The following is a 26,836-nucleotide window of genomic DNA, read 5'->3' as shown; positions in this document are numbered from 1 at the left end:
GTCGATAGAGGATTCCATAGGAACAGAATGAGGAACAGACAGACGAGATAGGGAGCTGGAGGAAGCGAGAGACACGACAAGGAGAGGATTCGCGCCGTATCGAACGCGACGCCTCTACTTAGGGGATGTTTGGGCGTGGATCTGGGGTGAGAATACTCCCGCGTTTCGGTTTTCAGGTGGTAACCCCCTTTCGCCCCTTGTATTCCCCTCGGCTCTATCTCTCTATCGCTGGAATGCTGGCGGGTTCCCGTGAAAGTAGCGAGCGAGCGCGAAATTCGTGGACGGATAAATCTGGCGAGATAGCGTGATGTTCAAAATATTGTCTGATTATTGGAAGGATATCTTGAATTACTTAAAGTAATTTGTATACATTACTTTATGTGATGGTTATACAATTGGAAAATTTATTCTAATAATACTCAAATATTATGTAAAAAATATAATACTGACACAATTTTTATGCAATATTTCTTCAGTAAAATTAGTATTTACAACATGTTAAATTAACGTATTCTATTCAATTTTGTTCACAAATAATTTTAAACGTACCTCAATTCTACTCGAGTTGTTGAGAAAAATGTATGTTTACATTAAAAATTAACTTATAAGGAAAATTATAAACGTATTTAAAAAATTGCAGATAGTGTAGATAGTAATATAAACGTAATAAAACTAGTTCAAGGAAATATACATATACTATTTTCTCAATTATGATAAGATTAACCCATCAACCTAATTTGAAGTATCATATCTTTAACGAATTAAAGACCAATCAGTTAAGGATAGGAAAAAGTTAAATGTAGGTACTTTGATAAGAGAAGGAGCTAATCTAATCAGAATGACGCATAGCAATTAAGGGTTGAGTAGCACGATGTTGAATAACCACATCAATAGAACCCTCGAACACGATAGACGATACTCTAGTTTCGTATTTCGTGCGATAAATATGTAAGTCTCACGATACGTGACGACCCGCGCGGTCCGTTTAGTGATAACCAATCGATAAGCGAGAAAATATGAATCTTCGTGACCTGCGCGAACTTTCCTTCAAGTGGCTTCGACGTATACATATGAAACTTCGCCATCATTCACAGATTATGTGAATATTATTGCTTTCCCGGCGCCACATATACAACACTTCGAAATCTAGGAAAGATCCAGAAGAAAGCTTCGTCTAGCGATGATCTACTTCTGTCGACCCGAATGAACTTCTATTCTTGTTTCGCTCATAGAATTACTGTTTTCATTACATCATCAAATTTCTCGCATTTCCGTATCTTACGGATTAGTGTTCCTTATTCTTCACCCGATTTCCTAATTTCAAGCAAAAGAGAAAGTAAAAAATCGAGCAAAAGAGAAGACGACTCTTTTGAGATGAGAACTGCTTTCAGAAAGTTTTCCAACAATTAATTAAAACTTTCCTGCTTTTTAATTTTATAACGAAGGAAAGATCTACAAAGTTTTCCGCAAAATCGCGATTATATTGGAATTCAAGCAAAGCACGTCAAGAGCTGTTTATACTTTAAAGTAGCCTCGAATGACGATTCTATTCCTCGTGCCACATATGCGAACGTGACGGCACGTTTCTCTTCCTGGTCAGCCGTATATAAGACGAAGCCATAAATCTCTTCATACCCGAGCCTTGTGATGTCTTGTAACCAACAAGCTTCCAATCCAGTTACGAAAGTAAGCATCGTCGCACAAAGCGATTCGAACGCCCGAATCCGTCGATTCGCGTCGTGCCGAAATAAGAAATAACAATAAGAAATACATCCAAATAAACAATAACAATAGGAAATACATAAAAATATAATGTACGCGCGTCCCGACGCGTGTTATCGACGAATCGAGTTGGGATTTTGCGAGCAAAAGAGCAAAGTAAACATCTCAGTGATTGAACTAATGAGAAGGTATGCTCAATTTTAAATTATAATTGGCTTTAATTAGTAATATTATGTGCAATGGGAATTAACACATGAAACTTTGTTTTGTCAGTGATCGAAAAAAATATTATCATATACGTAAATCTAAAAAAGAACACTTAAGTAAAATTTTATTAATGTATATGTCACATCAATTGTACTAGTAATTGAATTTCTAGCAAAATAATTTTTTTAAATTAATTTTCATTTTTTATAATCGTAAAAATATATTACAATTATAATGTGTTATTTATTTATTATAATATATTACAATTATTTTTTCTCAATAACTTGCAATCGAAATTACATATTTTTATTATTTACTTTAATACAAGATATTTAACTTTTTCTTTTTAGTTTCTTGTTACTTTTTTACTGTTACGACAAATATCTTAATAATTACAAATAAATTGTTGATTTTTCAATCACTGGGCACATTATTGGAACATTTATCTTATGTCGAAAAGAAAAAAAGAAGTCACACGCCGCATTCCAGAGCCACGGCCGGTTTCGCCGTTCCATTCGCTCGCACGCGGATACAGTCACCGACGGAAGAGGGGAGAAATATACGTATACCTTTACGGCAATACGAGATACGTGGTGTCTGGGGAGGTAATAGTAGCGCAGTCGACGTCCGTCCCGGTGACCAGACGTAATCAGAGCACTCCCACACGGCAATAGTCGGCCGTAAATCAACGATGCATTAACGCTGGAGCATCGGGATGATTCCTTCCCGTTCGCCCGCGAGAAAGTGCGGTCGGATGAATCACTCCGTTGCCTTCCTCATGCGAAAGTAGGCGTATCACGAGTATCACGTAGGAACATAGGAACGCGAATTGCTTTAAAATGCGACTCCAATCACGTAATCGTCGATACGATCGTCCATACCTTCGTAAAATAACAACGTACAGCACAGAAGTTTTCGCAAAATCTTGCGAAGTCTATGGATTGACAAGAATCACGACGGGTGATTCACCAATAAATTTAGATGATCTCGCAGAATGTTCAGCATGCTAACGCATCCAGGTAGATGTATTAGAAAATGATGGAGAAGTGCATCTCACCGCATCAGGGACGGAGACTTTTGACTTTCTGGGTGTGGAATCATCCAAGCGGGAGTAATTTCAAAATAACACTATATAATATTTTATCTTTTGTTATATGTGAGAAATATATTTCTACGTATACACTCTAGTCAAATACTGTTTTTTTGTCAAATCACTCAAAATTTTTTAAAGTTTGTCAGTCGGAGTATTTTTATTTTTAATATCCCGAATTCTGGGTGTGGAAAGCTCTATAAGGAAATCTCTATCTATGCACCGCGTGGATCGCTTACGGAAAACGTCAATTTACTCACTACAGTTTCATTTCTCTTTTTCTCCCTCTTTCTCTTTTTTTCTTCATCTGTCTGTCATTCTTATTCTTTCTTTCTCTCTCTCTTTCCTTCCCTCCTCTCTCTCTCTCTCTCTCTCTCTCTCTCTATCTCTCTCGACATTCCTTCCCCATATATCTTTCCTACCGCGCTAACGTTTCGAGAATAGACGAGCGACTGGCATGCCGCCTCGAACGAGAAATGCAATAAGAACGAAAGGACGACGAGACGACGAGCCGATCGAAAGGAGAAGAAGGATCCTCAATGAGGGACAAAATGATCGCGAAATGCGAGCGTGAAATGCGAGCATTGCCATTAAGTCAGTATCACAATAATAATAATCAATGACGGTAACTGGGCTTATCTTCAGAATCCATCTATTTATTTTTCAAGTAAAATATGTAATTAAAAATTGCATGCATATTTGACTTCATTATTATTTTCAATTTACACACGAATATTTTCTACTTAATATTTTCTCCAGAAATTTCTATTTTCAGGAAATAGAGTGTACAGAGAATAAAGATTTTATTCAAATTACTAAAATACACTTTATAAACTAAATGCAATTTTCGTTATATATCTGATTCTGTTAATACGGAATTTTCTACTTATGTTAATATTTCATACTTAATATTTTCAGAAAAAAAGTATAGAAAATAAAGATTTCATACGAATTACTAAAATATATTTTATAAGTTAAACGCAATTTTCTTTAATATAAATTTATTAAATTAATTGAAATTAAATTAAATGAAATTAAATCGAATTACATGTAAAAATGAGTACTCCGTCGTTTCGTTTATCGCAGACTTGTCTGTTGCAAAATAGTCATTAAGACAGAAAGAAACGGGAGATGAAGAATCGATTGCTTAAACAAGAAAGGAGTCAAGTCGCTGTCGACAACACTGAGCCAGCATTCCTAAATCAGATTTTGCCGGTCTGACATTTCGGACGTTCGACTCGGTCTGTTAATTGCCAGTGCAAGAGTCAAGGCGTCCTGACGATTTAGTCGACCAGACGATTCCTTTTTTTATATTCCGCTCTCTCTCCCCCCCTCTCTCTCTTTATCTCCTTCTTCATTTGCACGACGATAACCGGAAACGATTGTGCAAAACCCAAATGCGTCGTGTCTAATATGCGGGAATAACCGATAAATCTGTTCGACTGAAAATGATAATTACCGTATTATCTAAGCCTTTGGAATAACATTTAAATAACTTACGCGAATGGATTTAAAATTATAATGACGCCCGTTGTGCGTAGGGGTATTACTTTAAGTAATGCAAAACAGGTATTAGCTCGTATCACGACTCTAAACTTAGCTCATACAGATGTGATATTCTCGCAAGTAATGGTGAAGAGTTTAACGCTTTCTTTAATTATCTACACAAAAATTGGCGACTCAAAGAAATCAGTCTCGCAATCCCCCATATTGAATTTTTTGCAAAATACTTTCGGTAAAATTAATTGAGTTCAATGGTCACCTTTAGAGGAAGGAATGAAATGTACCGTTTTATCGTTTTGAAAAAATTCCACTCCCATTTAGAAAGTCTTAAGAACAACTTCAGTGGGCGCTCTTGCTACGGCACTTATCTGCAGTCTCTCCCACGCGACCGCAGTTAATGAATGAATGAATTGCGTCATCTTACGGAGATGCGCTTTTACGTACAGTCCTGGCACAAAAATAGGCACCCACTTGTTCTCCCGAGGGAAAGGCATAATTGTAATAGTGGGAGGAGGAAGTCCGAAGGAAAGGAGGAAGAGGAAGACGGTGAAAGTGAGAAAGCGATGCACTTTATTACACCTTACAAATAAAAAAAGAAATAATAAGTGATATTTTAAAGTGTTATTTAAACTTTAGGATAAATTCCTTAAGAATAATTAACAAGAAATTGCAGAAATAGATACAAAGGTGTAAAAATAAAAAGAAGAAAAGAGTTACTGTCTTACAGCAAATATTGTAGCAATGAAAAAAAATTATAAATTATATTTAAAATCTTTAAATAAAACATTAAGAATAAGGATAGTAGGTAATTAAGGTGATAATCACATGAAAAGTTTGGTAGACAGAAAGAGAGAACTAGAGAGCAATTTCTAGATTTCCGTTTAGATAGAACGTTGACTAATACCTTCGCAAGATGCCGAACTCGTATGCGTGCAGAATCGATACTGCAAAGCAAAATTGTTTTGCAATAACCAGAAGGCGCGTTACATTCGCGGTGAAACTGCATTTCAATGATATTAGAATACAACCCACGTCAACCGCCCGTATTATATATGTATTTTAATAATGGACTGCCTGACATTTTCCTTACTTTCGTGCGATGGTGCTTTCGTAACGCAACGTTAGCCAGAATAAATTCAGCACCGCTGTGTAATTATTCTGCCTATTAACGTTCAGATTTTTATTTCTCGATCTACTGGAGACTTTACGAAGTCTGTCTTTTTTCACGACAGAAGAATGCGAGAATATATAAATTCTAAACGCTGTGTATTCGGAATAAAGATAAAATCAAGAATGTCACAAGATATCAAAATGTTGATCAGTGACATTTATCATTATTTCTACAAGACACAGAAGAGAGAAGGGGATAAAATATGAAGTCTAGTTGCATGGATTTAACTCTCTTCACCAACCATGTAAAATGTTGCATCTTTCGTCAGCAACCTGAACCTTTTAGCTTCTGTGTAGATTTTGATATTGTTTCGGATTGTATAGAAAAAGATTTTCGATGATAGATATTGTGGTCGCCAGAACTCTATATAAATAAGCGGATAAACTGAGCGTTTTACCTGTTTCCTCGAAATCGAAATTGACTTTCAGACGCGCATAGCAACACGTGCATGATCGTCTATTTGCGAAACGCGCGAATCCTGATTCCGATGCGACGCGCGCAAGTAACGACGTTCCAACGCGCGACTTTCCTGGAAGCTTTAAGTAAGGAATTTGCATGAGGAACCCGCGGTGCACAGCCTATACCATCGATGAGAAAAGAATCTGGGCGGAGTGCGGATACCACGAAAGGTAGCTTTAAGCAGAAGACAAGCCGGCGGTCTTCCTTGAAATACTATGGCGTGCAAATTGACACGGGGAAGGAAAGGGGAATTACCAACGCACACGAGTTAATTAAAAGTGTCGCGAGCACTCTATGAATTCTGTAGTAAAATAACTACTGTAGGATATTAATAAATCAAGTAAAAATAATAATAGCCAAACTAGATTTTAATTATATATATATATATATATTTTAATTATATAAAACAAATAAGTGAAGTGGGATTTTGATAACACAATTTATATAACAATACTCTAAACATTATAGAAACAAATTATGGATGTTAGTAGTTTTCATATAAAATAATTTTTCTCATTTATCATTGATAGAATAGTAATTTTAATATTAAATTATTTTGAATTCGTTAATTAATTTATAGATATAAATATATACTGCAGAATTCATACTTCTTTATTTTATTTTTATTTCTAGCGATATTTTTATAAGGAGATTTTTATACGATTTTTAAACCGCTCACGCTATTTATCCCTAAAAGCAACTCTCTAAGTGTTAAAAGCGTAAAGTCTGGCTCGCTGTTGAAAACTGATCCGCCAGCCGACGTTAATCACGAGATTCCGAGATACGATCTCGATACGGCAAGCAAAATGCACTCGTTTTTTGCCGGTCGCTCAGCCATCTTGGTCCTCACCTAGTGATTAATCTTTCAAGATGCGAGATCGAGCGGTCGACTCGAGTTCGAGGAATTTCACAATCGTCCTCCCAACCGGGAATTTCCTGACTCCCTACCACGCTCTATCGGCTATATGGCGGATCACTGTCGATGTTGATTACACATATCGTTGCATTCGCAAGGTCTCGGGTGATTAGCGGCGCTAAGCGCTTAGCGCCACGAACGTAGGTCTTACTCATTTGCTACTACAACGACACATGTTATTCAAAAGTTGTGATCTTTCAATTACTTGCAAAAGATGATGAAAACACAAAAAAAAAATATTTTAAAAAAGAACATACAAAGGAAAGAAATATAAATGAAAATGAGTTTTAATATTTTGAATTATTAAAATTTTGTAATATTAATTTTGAAATGCAGTCATTACATCAAAATTGCATTATTTCAAAATTAGTATTAAAAAATTTTAATGATTCGAAACGTTCAAATTCATTTTCTGGAAGGCCGTTTTTGATAATATTTTTTGTTTTTTTTAGTCGCGTCATGGTTGTAGTAAACAACTTAGTAATTTTGTTTTTTTTTAGTCGTTATTATAATAAATGAGCAATATGTTATTGCAACTTCGTGCAATTTATGCAAAAGGAAGATTCACAGAAAAATGACTATTCATGCGAGAAACCGAGTTACTAGGTTCTGAAATATTCATACTCGAATATGTCAATTTATCTTTCATTGGACGAATATTTAAACGATGACTTTATTTAACGATGCAAATTCGTAATTGTTAAATCAATATAAAAAATATTTAGTAAATACATGCGAGAGGTCGCAAGAAGTGGAAAAGAGTGTCACGTCCTTCTCGAATCGAGACTCGTTGCATCCGTACGTTAATTACTGACAATTGGCCGATTGTGAATGAAACACGCGCGTCTTCCTGACGTACGCCAGGATACAGTTCTCAACGATGAATCATCCCGTTGCAATGAATCATACGACAGATCCCCTTTCCCAAGGAAAATCCGACTGTCAATTTTTAGTTAACTGTTCTATTCTAGTCCACTTGGAGTATTTCCAACTTCGTAATGTATACGTGCTCACCGATGTTTCTTCAAGGAAACGCGATTGAAAGATCAACGAAGTGTAGATTAACTAAATTCCAATTTCTGCGACAACTGTGATTCAACTGTGATTGCAGACATTATATATATTCCATATTTTTTTATTAATAGTCGCCTTTCGTTATTAACATAAATAGCATTGACAAGTAATAATTGCAGTAACACGAAGCTACGTAAAAAAATTAATATATTCCGATTTCCTCAACCATGACATTTATTTGTAAAAAAATTATGATCGTTATTTATAGATTCAGCAAAATTATTACTAAGATATTTATTCGGTAAAATTATTTAAATTAAACAAGTCAAACATTACAAAAGGCAGATGCCGCCGGGGGCTACCTGCCGTCGTGGTACGCCGCTGAATAGCCCCCGTCGTACGATTGCGGCGCGAATGGCAAAAAGGCTTAACTGCATTCCGGCGACCATTTAAACCACCGCGGCGGGATCCCACGCCTAACCGCAAGCGGCGATCGGCCAAGCGGACCGGCGGCAGACCGACCGGCCGGCTATCGGTTGACGTCACTCGGTATACCGCGCGACCTTCGAGTTCCCGCGCGATCGAACGCGCATGCTCCATCGATTCTCTCGGTTGCGCGAAAGGAACATCAAGCTCGAAGAAACTCTCGGCGCGAAGAAACGCTATTCGGAGCAGTTATATCGATAGATTTGTGATTAACAGATGTATATACGTGGAAACGATTTTATTCAAGTATTTAAAAATTTAGTTGGATACAGATCTAAAAATAATTTTTTAAACCATCAAATTATTACGTAAAAAACCCATGCACAATGAGCAATGTTGCAAAAAGTTTTCTAGAAAAGTTAGTTTGAGCTCCCTATATAATTATTTTCAGATCTGTATCTAGCTGATTAGCTGAAATTTTACATATTTCAACAAAACTGTCTTTTTTTGTGAAAATATTGATAAAAATTAACAAATTATTTAGTTACTTTGTTTTTAAATATAGGTACTCTTAATTACATAAAAATGATAAAAATATAATTACACAATAAGGTGAGGAGGAGGATTAACTTAGCTAGAAATACTTCGAAGCATTTGATTGACCAGTCAGAAGAGTTTTGCTAATTGACCCCTGAAAGAATGCTTCAAAGCATTTGTAGGATCAAGTGGACCAAAGCCAAATTTGTTTAAATTCGACTCGACGTTTATATTACTACTTTAAGCGACCACTTATTTAGAACTTTCTGCAAGTGGTACAAGCAAGCATAGTCAGAAAAGATAGCTATTTATCCTTTCATCGAGATGCGTGTATATATTGCACACGTACTCCTCTTAAGAATCTGTCTTGAGTCTTCGTAAATTGCTCACTTAATATACGTTGCGGTTGCGCAGAAATGTTCATCAGATTTTAGATGGAGAAATGCACATTAATTATGCACACTCTCAATTAAGATACTTGGAAATAAACGCAGAAATCCGCGCAAAGGTGTGCTGGTGATTTAATATCTTAACAGCAAAATGCATCGCGTGAAGATGAAATCAAAAACAGTATTCGCCTTGAAATTCAGATAATGAATCCGTTAGTTTTTACTTGCGATGAAAAGAATTAACGCACAAACATGTGATGCGATCATGAAAACCGTCCGTGAGTATAAAAAGAAGCGAATAAAAAAGAACACACCATACGGGCTTAGTTTATCTGCGCCGGATGTCGGCTTCATATCTTCTCCGTAACAAAGTAACTTATTGCGAGAAAAAAAAACTAATCAATGTGACCCTCTCCCAGATGAATAAGAGACAAGAAGGCCGCCGGAGCAGAGGTCTGCGAAGATTTGAAAAAATAGCAGTGTGTTCGATCTTCCAAAAAAAGAAAACCAAGGTCAGTCGATGGTAATCGCGAGTAAAGCCCATGGCACATACAAAAACGTAAGGCCGCAAGACGTAATACGTTTTTCTATGTGCTCCCGGCTTTACGTAAAAATCGAGAGGCGTCTGTTTGCGCACACGACAAATCTCATATCTTACTGGATTTTTCGCACCCAAACGATTAATCAAATCCACACTGTTAAATTCATGATGTCAAAAATTATGCCCAATTTGAATAATTTTTTTCTATAGGTTGCCACTACGCCTACTCACAATCAGTGTCGTTAATTTAATCTTCCGTCAGCAATGTGAAATTTTCACCTGTCCTGCATCTTCAAATTTGAATGCAGATTTTTTTTTATTCCGGATGTACAAAAATTTAAAAACAATTCTTACATACTTGTAAATATTTTAACAATGAATGTGAAGTCTAAGAAACTCTTACATACTTGTGAAAGTTTTAACAATGAGTGTTTATTTCATAAAAGTTGAATTGTATTTTACTTATTTTTTTTATATATCAGAATTCGCAATCAAAAAGTCGACTGTGCCTTTAAACATTGCCGGTGGAAAGATAATTAAAACAATAGAGTTAAATAATTTAACTCAAGAAATACATTAAATCTGACTCAAATTTATTATTTATTAAACTATTATTTATCCATTATTTATCAAGTGTATACGTTATGGATGTTTATTTTAAAATTAAGTAATTTAACCACAGAAATGGATTCATTTACATTTTAACATCATGGGAAGCTAAAAATAACAAAACATTTGATTCAAGGGATTGGGTTGCCATAGCTTCTTCGCCATCTAACAGTAGGGAGAAGGGAATTGATCCGTTCCTCGCGAAAGTTATCCCACGTGGCTTGCGGTGACGATTACGAGCGCAGGATGAAAGAACGGTTCTCACGATGCTCGCACCCAAGCGCCGAGTAATTTACGAGCGCGATTACGCGTTCGTGAATCGGTACGAGTGGCGGCACGAGTATCCGCGCGATGTACATCTCGCTAAGTACGGCCATGATTCTTGGCCCGTGATAACGGCAAACGCGAGTTTCATCATGGAGGTTGATAAAAAAAAAAGAAAGACTCGAACAACCGCGTTTAGCAGTAAAAAGGCGAGTATAGAACAAAGTAATCAGAGAAGTATTGGAAAGTGTAATTTGTAATTTTTTGCCCGACCGATAATCACCTGTGCGTCTTCATCGAGCCGGCTAACCGATCAAAACCGGCGACTTGCGCATCAGTAAATCAGCCAATTACCAATTATGATCGAGCAACGTCAAGGTCGAATCTGCGACGTGTCCGGTCACATGCCACCGTCATCGCCTTGGTCAGGCAGATTGGGATCCACGCTGTGGGTCCATTTAAAGAGCTGCGGGCAGAGAGAGTGAGAGACGAAACGCGGCACTTTTGAAGGAACCCGCGCGGTTCGAATGTCCCACTGTCTTGCCATTTGTGAAGCGCCATTTGGCGTTTCATACTTCTCGAGTTCTCCACAATGACTGCTACTTAAGTCATTCGTGACAATGTTGCGAGATTGCGACATCCGACGCTATCGGCGTCATTACTCATTCAGATCTACCGTCTGAAGATTTTCAACTGTACGTTTCCATCGTCAAGATATCATATTCAACACGTCCCTGAAGACGAGTTTCACGTAAATAAGCAAATTAAATCAAAGCCGTATTAAATTAATTTGACAAATACATCAATTACATGTTTTACGTATATATCGATATCTGCTTTGTGCTTTTTTGCACTTTAAAAACTGCATCAGATTATACATTAGATTCACTATTAAATTCGTAATGTCAAATTATACCCAATTTTAATATTTTTAATTATTTCTATAGATCGTCATTGTTCAATATGTTAATTTAACTAAAATAATGGAGTTAAATAATTTTTTTAACTCAAGAATTGAAGAACATAAAAACAATATTTTTAGGGTGATATTTCATTTGTGCGTTTTTGTTGTACGACAAATTTTTCAAGCCTGTTGATTGGCTACAAGACAGAGAAATCCAAGGACCTCTCTGTTCTGTACACATTTACGTACGACGAAAACGCACAAATGAAATAGCACCCTAATAGAAACACAACTCAGCTTTCAGTAATAATTACAGACACAGAAGGAATACGACATATGATTTTATAATAATTAGAATAACATTAGAATTTTTAACGAGGAGAAAACATTAAACGAGATTGATTTTAAAGATGGTTCCTGTTTATAAAAAAAAATAGAAAGAGAAACTAAACTTACAAAGAGACAAAATTGCTAATTTATTTATGAAGAACTAAAATGCTTCCATCTTATAACATTAAATATACTAATTTGATCTGACAAAGTCTTTGTTTTCAGATTAAACAACTCGTTAGTATACACATGTAAGTTACATCTAATTTAAATTTTATTGATTTACCATTGAGTTGCATCTGACATTATCATAATATGCTCATAGCTGATTATTGATCACATTAAAAATTCTACGCAATGAGTAGTTCGTCATTGATTTTACTATTCGATTAAAAATTTTCGCAATTTTATGAATAAAAACAATTTGACCAATCAGACAATTTTAATTTTAACTCGTTTCGTTCTGATCGATTGAATTTTAAAGCCTGTTCTGAACTTCTTGCATCATTCGTCTATTCTTTTTTTTTCTTCAACACGGAGAGAAAAAAAGAAAAGATGAATCTTCAGGTAATAAAAAAGATTTCTGATCTCCAATGCGCAATTTTCAATCTTCAATGCGTAGTATGAAGATTGCTTGAGCTTTAGAGAGGAAAAAAAGGAGAAAAAGGCAAAAGAAAATTCTGAACAAAAAAACAACAGACCTACGTCATCGATCAAAGGCCGAGCTCGTTATTAAACGTTCGTCGGCGTTTTGATCCTTGTCTCGTATTCCCGCCAAAATCAATCGCGTCAGCGGCTTCTCATTGCAAATTTGCAATATGTCTCGCTCGCAAACAAGACACGAGAGACAGAGGACGATCGTTCTAATCGACGAAGTACCTCCGCGAGCGAGAGGCACGCTCGTGGCACGTAATCATCTTTGTACGTTACGTGTCTGGGTCACGAGCGCATAAGTATATATGCGGTCGCGTGAGCGCACACGTATCCGCGTTCATACATATACATGCGCCCGATAGAGGAACGATGTCGCCATGTGGTGCAACACACTCCTCAGGTGTACAAACGGGCGCGATTTTGCCGGCGAGCAACACGACGTCGCCGTTGGATTCCACAGCGCTAGCGGTGATTACGCGCGCGGAATATTCTCTCGCGGCATGGTTTAGGCATGTTTTGATTCCCCCCCCGAGAGATTGTAGATACCTATTTGAAGACGTAATCGCGCGGGATACTGCTGCATTATTCTTAACGACACGATCGCGACATTCAACATGCGGCTGCGTTTGAAGATGAAATTTTTATGTACATCACCCGTTTATTTTAGGAACATTTGCAATTTTCTCGCATCTCGTGAAAAATTAAATATCTCGGCGGAAAAAATCGAAAAGCCGTTAAAAATGCATGTTAAAGAGAGATACAGCTGTAAAAATTTGCTTCCTTTTAGTTTCGTTTCTACGATATTTTGTATAAATTATGTGAAATTGGAAATTGATACTTTTTTAATATTTTCATTTTATTTTTTTTAACTTAGTGCAATTATTTTTCACAATAATATCGAATTTTTTGTATAAAAACTCATTTTTATAAAATGTTTTATAACTACGAAATTAAAGAGTTTACAAAAAAATTTGTCTTATAATACTTTCGATTCGCATAAATTAAAATTATTTAAAGACTTTTTTTAATTTAACTTTTTATGAGACACGAGAAAATTGCAAGTGTTTCCAAACTATTTATGGTAATGGACGGTAACGTATAAATTATTGTGAAATAACAATTATAAGAAGTTAGATAATAATGTTAGATGTAACAAGTCGTTATTTGTTTTAACGATTGTTTCGTAACGATAAAAATAAGTGATTTGCGAATAAATTATTTGTATATCTATGCGAAGCGAAACGCTCGTTTCAAGACTACAAGGACAACCAATATTTTCCGGACTTGTTTATTTTCATCCCACGTGTTTCATGCTCTCGAGGTTTAGGTCGCAAAATCATACGGTTTGGCAAAAGTTCTAAGGCTATTGGAGATTAATAGAAAACCTTTTCCGTAAATAGAACACCTTGATTTTTGCAAACACGTGTATTTCGCTGCCCTCGTTCGCGCGCGTGTGCAAGGCTGCTTGAAGACAAAAAAGAACATTTATCATAGCTCGTGGCTTATTGCAAAATGTTATGCAAGTCGCGTCTACCTCCTCGGTAGAAATTACACTATAGTTAGATACGGCAACGCGACACGTGAAGGAATGGCGCCTGCTACGAGGGGAATGCGCGCGACGAGTTCTACAAGCCTCTCGTGCGCGAACAGCTGTGGAAATATAACTAAAATTGTCACGTGATAACGATAATAACGCTGACCAACGTTATCGGAAAACAAGTACAATTATTTCAAAAACCGTTCATGCCGTCAACACTATTGTTACTTTTATCATACGGTATTCTTTTAAATCGATCGCTTTCAATTCCCAACTTGCATCTTATTGTGCAACTAGCGACAATTTTCTATATCTAATCCTACATAATTATTTTCAACAAAATTTTCGGATCTGTATCTAAAATTTTAGATATTTCAGTAAAACCGTCTTTTCCATGTAGATTTTATAAGTCATATCAATTTTCAAAAATAAAAAATCAGAATAAGCAAATCTTTCCATCAAGTAGTTTAAATTACGTCATATTTTTATTATCCCTCGCTATTTTTCAGTTCAAGTTTCAAGAGGCTAAACAATCGTGATAGTTCGCAGAGACCTAGCGTCTTTGCGATCTTAATTCACGATGTACAAACGAATAGATAACTTTTCCCGACCTCGACACTATTTTGCCGATGCGCGCCGAAGACATGACACGAGAGGAGGGTTTTCAACAGCTGGGTCGCGGAGATCGATGCTACGACGATCTATCAACTCGCTCCTTTGTCGATGGTAATCAGTAATCATTGGTGTCATTGAAGAAGAGAAACAGTGCCGAGAGAGGCCAATAATTAAGTAACACTTACTGCGCGCGTTCGCAGCATCCTCCGTCAATATTGACGCAGGAACGAGCGATGCAGCGCGAATGAGACTTATTGTTCATGGTGTATTGAGAAAATTGTATGAGTGCGCTCGATATTTTATGTTCTATACACATCGGAGACTGCTGTACATACAGCGAGACAAGAAAAAGATCTACCTCCGCCAAGAACCGCGGACGTTGTGCGCGGAAACGCAATGCACGTTGTATATTTAATGGCTGTTTAGCGAGACGATAACCGTTTCGCTGAAATACACCTCAAGAGGATGCACTGCAAATATCCCGCGAGTTCTAGAAATACCATCAAACGCCTCCAGCATGAAAATTCATAGGAGATCTATACGATGTGGTTAGCATAGCATTTACAAGTTAAACAGATTTTAAGATTGTATGGATGGACAAAAATAAACTTCGGGGGAATCACGTGCGTAAGTAAACTACATTTATACAAAACAATGTTTCACGGGAATTTACATAATACTCCCGGGGAGTTGAATAAAAGATAAATTACGTAATATGTACATTGTTCGCGTAATCACGGCGAGTCGTCGATGATCGCGATTATATGACTGTGACAGGTATTGCTGAATGGTTTTAACCCGGGAATAATCACCTAATTTTTTATATAAACGATTACATGGGGTGTTTTTTACATTTCAATTAAAAATCACTATTATTACATAACTCTTCAAAAATAAATAAATTCGCTAAATGTATGATTGCTGTTTATACACATTATTATATTTAGTAAATTGTTTAACAATTAAAAAGTTCTGCATTTAATTTTTTTGAAGAACATATAGAATATTATCAGTTTTACTTGTTAGTTGTAAATCACTAAAGAGAAGTATGAAAATTGATTCAACATATAAAATGTGAGAAACACTCCACGCGAATAATTACGTTAAAAAAAAAACGAGTAATGTAAGGTTAATTACATATTATATATTATGAATTAAATAAATTATTAATATGGCTCAATCAGAATAAATTTTTCGTTATATCTGCATAATATTATTAATGATTCCATATTGGAAGCCCCAAGCTATATTAAGAATAGTTTTCATCTTATTGAAAAATTAAAGTATGTTTGTATTGAGCCTGATCACTTGCTGGTTTTATTAGATGTCGTTTCCTTATTTACGAATGTTCCTATAGAACTGGTATCTGATTGTATTACAAAAAGATGGGATTGTATATCCATGAAAACTGAAATACCCTTGAAGGAGTTTTTAATTGCTGTTCGTATGGTTCTAAACCTACGTAGGTCAGACAAAAGGACAATTAAAGACAAGATTACACGAATATGTGTATATCTCCGATATTAATAAGAAGTCAAAATCTCCAACGGTGATTACCGATCACCACATTGACCAGAATCATAATTTTGACTGGGGTAACGTTGAAATTTTAGACATAGAAGCTTCTTATAATAAGAGACTAATATCGGAGATGATTAAAAAAACAAAAACGTGGGATAAACAAACAAAATGATATAGATTCTCTGTCAGAATCATATCATAATATTATTCAATCTCTTTCCCCTTCTTAACATTGTCCTCTGTCCCCTTCAAATTATTGTCTTTTCTTTGCTTTCTTGTTTCTTTTTTATCATAACGTCGCCTGACATCGTCGAGGATGTGTTCTCTCTAATATATCGTATTATAGCTTACTTTTGCCTACTATGTATAAGTTAATTTTGCGTTTTTCTCTCAACGTCTGGCTCACATCATTACGACAAATCAAGATATATATATGTATGTAACTTAATTGGTACTAAATTACTATAAAATATACATACTTGATAATTTAATTTGAACTGTAACGTAATGTCGGTCTATTATTTTGAATTATATAATATATATTGGTAAGATTGTAGATTTTTAAAAAATAAGATAAGATCACTTTTACACCAATCAAATGATGCTAATTTTACATATGGATGTAACACACATATCAAATAATAGGGAATACGGAAATAACCGATACGTTTTACTGGATATTGTAATCTGACCGAATATTCCAACAACTTATGTAATGTTATTTGTATTTCATCAAAAATGATCCGATCGGCGTCGAAACGTTTATACGAATATTAAATATTCTTTATATTATAACTGGCTCGTAGCCCTTCTTTTATTTATTGATATTATTAATTGTTCTACAATTTATTAGTATTTGAGAATTTTATGTATATATAGATTTAATATTTTCTAAAAAAAATAAAGGGAAATAAAACATAGGATGGATTCCTGATCAATAAATAAAACTACTACGAGACTTAGTTTTATTTTTTTACTGCTGGACGTAAAAATCAGGTGACTGTTCCCGGGTTAATGTGAGAACTCGAACGTTAACCGCGAAATCCATATCGCCCGGTTCGTTACTTCGAGATACGCGTGTCTCGCTTTATCGGACTTGTCTCGCTCGAAACACCCGGTCCGTTTCCTCTTCTCGCCCCTTTCCTTCTTATCTCTCTTCTTCTGTTTTTTTTTCTTTTGTCGCCTTTCCTTTCCTTCCGACTACTGACGAATCAATTCTGCGGCGGCACGAAATTCTCACGGGATCTCTCTCGCAATAAATTACTGCCTGAGGACGTTAGTTTGTCGACCCCCGCGCTCGCGCACGAAAACGAGTTTCTCAGTCGTCGTCGTACGAGCAAACAAGCGCGATGACGAGTAACCGAGTCCCCGCGATTAGCATACTCATGCGGGTAGCCGAATTCAGCTGAGTACACTCCAGGGCACCGTGCCACCGATTGCGCGCGATCCCCCGCGTTCGAGATATCATATCAAACTCAAAATGTTTCGACAATACTCTATTTCGCTTTGCCATATTCGTTTTATTTCGCACGGTATCTTTTTGCAACTTATCACATATTTCACCCTTAACAACTTTAGTGTGAAATGCAGAAAAACGGAATTGAATAAAATAGCACAAAATTTGTTTGCAAGATAAACCTATTAAAATAAGTAATAATTTATCCATTTGCATACATTACGTATTGTGCAGATAATAGAATTTGTGATCTACCGAGGAACGATTCGCGCACTACTATCACTAAATAAATTTGTACCTTAAAATATCTAGATATGTATCTAGATGTAGGTACATATACATAAAGTATCTTCTGTAACATTAAACTTGATAAAAATTTGTATTTACTATTTCTTTATTGTTAATATTAAACATATTATTATCAGTTAAAAATATTATTAGTTGCTTTCCATTTACACCAATTCTCAGATAATTCTCACTTGTGACGTTATAACTCAGTTGAATGCGCGTTCCATTTGCATTCTGACCAGTGAAATTCAAATGAGTTTTTACCTATAATCTGCATAAGATCGAGACCGTACGCTTTAGTGAGTTTCGTAAACACACTTCAAAGTTATGAGGTTATGAACCTGTGTTAAGGAGGTTCTCGTACTATTTCCTAGTCAATAGAGAGTTTATTCACAATAATATGTAAAATAATTAAAATAATGGAATAAAAAGTTACTAACAATATCTTATGCCATTATACATAATTATTGTTAATTTTATGTTACTAAATATTTTCAAAATGACAAAATAAAAAGTTGTAAGATGCTCATTTGATGTATACGCATCGTCCATTTGACATATATTCTAGCTTTTTTCATTGAAGAATATAAATTTCTTGTAAACTGTACGGTCAGTTTAAATGAAACTTTACGAGAACAAACTTAAGTGTTTACTTTATGATTATAACGATTTTTAAATTGCTGTCTTATGCGCAAGTGTCTCAATTTAAAAGAGAATAACTATAGAATAAGGTTATATTTTCAATTTGTAATATAAAATTCTATAAATTTAGAATTAAATAGGTATCTTCAAAATGGTACGGTAAAAGCCAATGAAATTTTTTCTAGATATTATTGATATTATTAACTTTTGCATTACATGTATATTATAGACTTGTCTTATATTTCATCAAACGCGAGAACCTTCTTAACATGTGATAACTTTTTACCAAAGTAAACAGGTAGTGACGTCATTAATCTGAGTACAAAATACTCAACTCGTTTCAGACTCAGTTTCACTTGTGTGTAAATTAAAAGCAACTATTGTCTAATCAAAATTAACACATTAGCTATTGAGATGTTAAATATAATCAACGGCTGTCTTAAATCCGAACCATATAAAAAAAGCCAAAAATCGTTTATCGTTAAATCGCAAAGAGATTTTATCGAAAAGTTCGAGACATCAAAATGTACATTTCACTTACCGGATTCTTCCGTCTCAAACTCCTCTTTGAATACTTGAAATGTTTCAGGCACGTTCGTTTGGTGATAGCAATGGTCGATGAGGGTGTTCTTCTTGATCTTGTATGCCATTTGCTGTTGTATCTCTTCGGCCTTCCTCCGAGTGATCCGTTGATTGATGTCCTCGTTGTTCAACGGATTTTTGATCGCCGTCGGTGATGGTAAGATATCTAATGATGATGTTGAAACTTCTGGTGGTGATGATAAAGCTTCTGATGATGTATGTGAAGCCGTTGATAACAATGGTTTCAATAGTGATGGTGACTTCGGAACTGATACATGTGCCATCACGAGCTGAGACACATTGAACACGTGTCGAAAACTCACTTGCTGCTCTTCTTTTACAGTAATCCTTGAATCAGCCGCTTCATCTTCAAAGAAATCAGTCTCGAAGGAATCATTTGGCTCAACGTCCTTCCACGAGCACTTGAAGCTTTCCTCTTCGGCTTCTTTATTTGCTATCGCTGCTCTGTTTTTGCAGCGCGTTGTATATTCTTCATCTCCGTCTGACATATAGTCAAGGCAATTATCTGCCTCTGAAAATTTTAAGGGAACTGGACTATCTGTCTTCGAAGATGTTGAATAAACTGCATTATCTGCCTCAGAAGATCTTGAGGAAACTGAACTATCTGCCTCTGAAGATTTTGAGGGAACTGGATTATTTGTCTCGCAAGATTTTGTGCGAACTGGACTATCTACCTCTGATGAATTTGAGGGAACTGAACTACTGCATTGAGAATTAGATGGTTTAATTTTGTCAAGGATCTTATTGACTGTGTCACCATACACTTCTTCGAAATCATGGTAGCGCTTTACCAAGGGTTTCATTATTGCATAAGGAGATCTTCTATTCATAAAGATATCGCGCTTTAAGAGTCTGATGTTACGTTTTATGCAATAAGTTTTAAATTGTCGGTGTTCAAAATCTAGAGTTTTTTCGGAAAGAGGAAGACTTATTCTTTCTAGATCAAAGATGCTTTCTGCCAAAGGTCTTTCTTCCGAATTAACCTGTTCATTTTTTTGTGAACAGTTCTCTTCATACAGCGAGCATTCCAGATCCGAAATCGGCAGCGATTCTATCGGCTTTAGATTCTCGTGCAATTGTGAGAGGTCTGGCTCATTCAGCTCGAACTTGGATACCGGCTTTCCATTTAAATTCTCCAATTGTAAGTCCAGGTTCGCGAACTCAAACAACGACACCGGTTTTGAATCATATTCCTCCAGCACCTCTTCGGACGTTGGCTCTTCTTCCGGCTGTGGATTCAACTGGGGCTCCGGTTCTGATTTCGATTCGAACTTCGGCTCCGGCTTCGGGTGTACCTGTCGCTGCAATTGGTTTTTCGTGCGTTTTTCCCTAATTGTGATGGTCGTACACTGTTGTAACTGTTGCTGATGTAAAACATTGTTGCGATGGTCATTCCGATTGTTGTTGCGATTATCTGAAACATAAGAAATTAATTTATAAAACAAACTTTTATGTACTTTATAATACTTAAATTCACTTTTTACTTAAATTAAATACTTTAATAATTAATTTTATTTACTTAAATAATTAAATACTATAATAATTAAATTATAAAGTATTATAGTAAAATATTAATTAGAAATTGTAGCTTTAAACATCTATTACTACATATTTAATTTTTTATTGATAACAAATTAATTTGTTATAAATTTCATTGTAATATGCTGCAAAAGATTTAGGTAATCGGTACGCGTTCAGCAACTTTCCTCTGTATTTAAAAATTCAAAAACTCATTCAGTCTTCATATATATCACTTTTACTTTTCAAAATAATTTCTATATAAAAGGATTATATAAGAGCCATCGCTAGTTGTTCGTTGCGTGATAATCAAACTAAATGTAAATTAATGATTTTAGCATTTATTGTTACATATAAATTTACAAAAAGAAACAGACTTTTACTTTTAATAAATCGTTAATTGACGAGAACTTAAAAATCTTACGTGTTATGTTAAGCTTTGCGAAAATTAAATTAATATAATAATAAAAAAATTAATTCAACGACGTTAAATAGAAGATGTTTAATCGATAAAATTTATAATTTAACTTAAATATTTGTATTAAATAATTAATCAACAAATAATCAAAGTTGAATTTAAGTTTTATAAGTAATTATTTAAAGTAAAAAAATGAAAATGTTATGAAATTATGATTGAAAAAGAAAAATATTTTATATTAGAAATTTCAAATAAGTCTTAAAAATAAAAAATTTATTTTTGATATTTATATGAAATCTCTCAAATTTTTCTATTTTAACTTAAATTTAGTTGTTTAATATAATTGTGAAGTCTTTACTTTTTATTATTCTTCACTGTTGATTGCAATATGTTGCGATAGAGTAAAGCATGGAATTACATCACGTACCGTAATACTGGCATATTATCGTATATATCAATAACGTACAACATGTAATTAATGATTTCGAAAATATGAATAATGGTTGCGATAATGTACATAATATACTATGAAAATAGATGACCTTTTCATTGTACTTATACGTTGTTTTCCATCATTTCTTTATTCGTTTTTAATTTTTTATGAAATTGATCGATATTATGTACAAAATTTATTAATAAATAAAATATATATGCTATACAATATTAAACTTAGAATCTTTCTAAAAAATATGGATGTTTTTTTATTGTTATATTTATGTTGAAACAAAGTATAGCTACATATATTGTTTAAATTTAATTAACGAATGAACTCGCGAATGAAGTTTAAATTGTTTTGCGCATATTTGATGTAAATAGAAATATTGAAGAAAAAAAAAACAAAAGAAGAAAATTTTGCAAACACATATATATGTATATATAATTGTATATAAATAATGTAAAATGAAGCAAAAATAAAATGGATAACATACTGCCACAAAGTGACAAATTATTATTTACAAAATTATTCTGATCATTGATAAACCGACGTCTAATTGTTATCCAGGATAACTTCTTATCTGCATGGGAAACTATTAGGTATGTTCGGCATTAATTTATATCCCTTCGGGATGCATTTCGCAGCTAAGTATACGATCTTTAACGTTACTTTCTAATACATGTAGTCAGCCAACGTTCAACATTTCTTTCTGATCTAATTCAACCTCGGCATTTCGTAACTGAAACGTATGTATCTCATGCCTTGTTGATATAAATTTTGTCTATATAACTTTGTTGTATGCAGTATAATATATTATCGTTCCTTTACTTCAAAAGTATGACAAGACTAATGTGATTTTCGAGTTATGAATGAGTTAGATAAGGATTACTGTATAAATTATCAAAAGTAAACTATCTTAACTTCACAGTTTATCCGTAAAATAGTACTTGCGTCGTTCTTTTAAGATTTTCAAAGAGATCGTAATATCTTTACAAAGTGATACATTTTGAGTTGTATCGTTTTTGTAACTAAAAAAGAGAACTACAGAAAACATTTAGAGTTAAGTATCGCTTTTGAAGTAAAGGAATGATATGTAATCTACCGAGTATACTTTTTTTACATCAATTAGAACGATCGAGAAAACATAAAGAAGAAAATACAGGATGACATTAATCTATTATATCGAACTTCATCATTATATTAATTATTTAAAATACATAAACTGAAAATAAATAAAGCATAAACGATTGCGTAATATTACAGCCTATGTTCTTCTCGTGACAATTAATTCATTTATGGCACAGAATTAAATATGGTTAGTAATTCGGGAGAGATCAGTTGGAGACAACCCAATGACAGCTCTTTAGAAATTCAGTTTAAGATGTAAGAAATGATAATACGGGAGCAATTGCGGCGATTGAAAATACGCGGAAATGCCAGTTATATGGCATGATGATTCATCGCTTGACTGTTCCAATGAGATGCGTTGCGATTCAAGATCGCAGTTTCGCCTAAAGCAGATGGGAAACTGTGTACGGATGACGCCTGCGGGTATGAATCACGATTACAGAAAGATCAATTCTACCGATATTTTCGTGCCAGTATACTTTCCCTTTCTCCCGTATTTGCAAGTTTATCAAATATTCAGTCAGATGTTCCTTAATGATTTATATCTATTATAGCCATTGCAGTTTGTTACATACTCGACTCAATTATTTCTCAAGCGATGCAAAATGATCTTTTCGTGTTAAAGTATTAATAATTAGTTAACTCGTTTATATTCTATAATTGATTGATTTTTTAACACGCGGGACAAGATACAAATAATGATACTTGAACAATACTTGAAGTGAGTATTCTCAAAAATTTTTAGAGTGAATCTCACTCTGAGAGAGAGAGAAGAATGAAATCTCATTCTTAAAAATAGAAAACGAAGCCTCTCTTTTCGAAGATTGGCTAAATTTTCACTCTTTAGAGTGAGATTCCGTTCCAAAGAATTTAGAGAGTAGAGTCATGATAGATTAATTTATTTACTCTTGAGGAAACAAACAAAAAAAAAGAAAACAATTACAAAATAACATTAAAGTAAAAAAATGAACAAAACAAATTTTTAATGAAAAAATCGAGAAAACTTGGAAGAATAGAATTTAATAAAAGAAAATATCAGAAAAATTAAATTTAATGTATCTGATTTAATATAGCCTAACAATATCAAAAGTCATTACTTAACATATTATAACAATATACGATAAAAATTATGTATCTAATGAACTAGCTCTCGTGTAAATATATCTCGTGCGTAACTTACAATGATCTTCACATCCCAATTTCATATGTTTCCAACAATATTGACAGTTTGTCAGGAAAAAAGTTTAAAGGTAACCGGTGTGGGAGACAAAGTTTCTAACAGCTTTGAGGACCAAAGAAAGACTATTTCAACTCGACGAAGAAAAAACGCTCTCGTTCGTGGCTCTGAGCACGCGGACAACAAATGATCGCGCATGCAAACAGACATATGTTGACAAACGAAACGACTTAATTGTCAGCCATTGTCACTCAGCGTGAGAAAATTACAAAACTCAATTCTTCACTTGTTTTTTAATGGCTTGAAGAAAAATGCATAGACCAAATAAGATTTGTCCGAAAAGTCGTGTAAAAAAATTTATTTTATTAATGTATATTTGATCATATTTAAAAAATAACGATTATTAAGAATGATGCCGAAATTGTTGATCTAACGAAAACAAATTCTATATAACGTGATCGTAAATGTTACTGTCAATATTCGGACGCCCGGATGTTTCAGTTATTATGCCCGTATTGTCACGCATCTGTCAGTAGTGTCGATAGTCAAAATCAGTTGTAAGGGCCGCGATCGCGTCTAACCGGAAGAGACCGCGACCGATGACGTGTCTTTCGCGAAACGCCGCACCTGCGAACGGAACGGAACGGATTCCGGTGGCTGACGAAACAAATTGAATTCAATAAAGAAATAAAAAAAGATATGTTTTTTACTTTTTTATTAATTTTTGTTAATATTTATATTCTATCGAAAAATTAAAGTTGACAAATAACTTTTAGATTGCAATCCATGATCGATGGCATGTATAGCAAACTCTTTAAATTATTTACAGAATTGTAATTTACAGAATATATTGCAGCGGCACTAATATATTTCTTTAAAAAAAGGAAAAAAACGGTAATGAAAAATTAATCCTCACGTTTTTTGAAGATAGATTTTATGAACACCCTGTATACTGTGGTACTGACCTGCCTCTATAACGCTATCGTCCTGACCTATATCTATGGCGCTATGATGCTGAACTTGTCTTTACGTTATACTGACCTATCTCATCTATTTAATCAAGTATATTTAATAGGCTTAAACCAAGAGTCAACGAGATAACGAATATATGTGTAAAAGCTTCATTTCTTTTTGGACGCTCAATCTATAGTTAGGTAGTTGTAGAAAATTGAAGAGTACGACAAATCAAAATCAATGCGGCAGTAGAGATTAAAATATATATTTTACGTACTTCTAATAAATTAACCCCCTCGTTAACCTCGTTATCGCGAAAATATAAAATCCAGAAGGAATATCCGTAATATGTCGTGTCACAAATAATGTCTGGGCCGAATGAATTCGATCGTAGTGGCCGGTCTCTATTATGTAAGAAAAATCTCGTTATCTTTGCCCTTGCGTGCCCCATCAGCGGAGATATAATAGTGCAAAGTCCGAAATCGTGCGGAGTATTTGATGATTATTTATTATCTGCCACCTCTCGCGACATTAGGATTTATAGAGTTATGATCTCTCCCCTTTAGGAAAAGCAATTTCACCGGCGGAGTAAAATCGCCGCGGCCGAATCGTAACACGGGAGAGAAATTATTCGAGCAGAGCAGATCTGATAAAGTGTTGGAGAGCCGCTTTCGTTCGTTCGGACTTTCGAAAACGTGCGACGCGCGCGTGACGCACGACACGATACGCAGCGTCGGCGTCGCGATCGAACCCCTTTAATTTCTGCCTATACAAGTCGCGAGGAACGGAAAACCGGTCCAGGTGCAGATAGGTAAGTACGCTCGGCTTCCGCCGAACATTATCGCTCGAGCGTGTAACGAGTCGACTTTTCTATCGGATGCTAATTAAGGGCGAGTCGGCACGAAAAACTGGAACAGCGAAAAATCGCACGGCAAACTGGCTCGGCGATTAAGTCGAAACAGCGTGTGCTTTCTGTCGATGATCGATGAAAGCTTCCACATGTAAGTACTCGAACTTTTTTTTTCTCATGTCAAACGGCCTTAATCAGTGTATTGAATATCATGTCGAGGAATCGACATGATGCGCTCATAGAAAGATCACGATGGTAGTTAAAGTTGCAAAAATAAATTAGCAATTCTCGGAAAATAAATAAAAAAATACCGAAAATACTTTACAGAAAAAGATGAGCTGAAAGGTTTTTTGGCAAAGTATTTAAAAAATCCGCAATCGTGATAGCTTTCGAAGAAAAAAGTATAAGTAAATATTTAAGTATAAAATAATAAAAAATAAAAAAGTGTATAAATAAAATAACAAAAGAAATAAAAAAAATAAGTAAAATATTCTTTTCTCTGTAAAATATATATATGAATAGAAAACGCGAATGTATTTGACGCGAAATTAAAAAAAAAGAAGGTACCGTTCATTTCTGATGTTTTTTTTTTTTTTTTTTTTTCCCCAGAGTTTGCAGGAAGTTTAATGGACCAAATTCATAAATGCTTTTTCCGATGAAGATGTAAATAGACAAATACACGCGAAACGTACATGTCGCACATATCTGAGATGAGTTTAAAACTGAAAGAAGGCACCGTGCGCGTTTTTGACAAAATCACTGAAAACGCGAATCTTTCTGATGGAAAAATAAATAAGAGCAAGAATATCTGAGAATAAACAACGAATAGACGAAAATAGACAATATGAAGAATTTGTATCCTACATTCGTCTTAGAAATAGAATTTGCCGACTCTATTTAAAAATCAAATTCCGAGCGACTAATTAACATAATCGTTTCAATACGGGATACAATATA

General features: G+C 34.7%; 1 protein-coding gene across 1 annotated transcript in view; it reads right to left on the bottom strand.

Annotated features, from left to right (window-relative positions):
* The window catches only part of Myc (bHLH transcription factor Myc), a gene marked incomplete at its 5' end in the record, with an annotated part of 30,778 nt that extends 9,966 nt beyond the window's left edge, over positions 1–20,812 (bottom strand). Inside the window, 2 exons of the mRNA XM_018454998.1 lie at positions 19,337–20,039; positions 20,094–20,812. Coding sequence (XP_018310500.1) covers positions 19,337–20,039; positions 20,094–20,812 — 1,422 coding nt within the window. The remainder of the gene's footprint in view (positions 1–19,336; positions 20,040–20,093) is intronic.
* Positions 20,813–26,836: the final 6,024 nt, after the last annotated feature.

This window comes from Mycetomoellerius zeteki, unplaced genomic scaffold, assembly GCF_001594055.1.
Source record: "Mycetomoellerius zeteki isolate Tzet28-1 unplaced genomic scaffold, Tzet1.0 scaffold113, whole genome shotgun sequence".
Taxonomy (NCBI): domain Eukaryota; kingdom Metazoa; phylum Arthropoda; class Insecta; order Hymenoptera; family Formicidae; genus Mycetomoellerius; species Mycetomoellerius zeteki.
The sequence above is the reverse complement of the archived record's forward strand: the minus strand, read 5'-3'. Positions and strand labels throughout refer to the sequence as shown.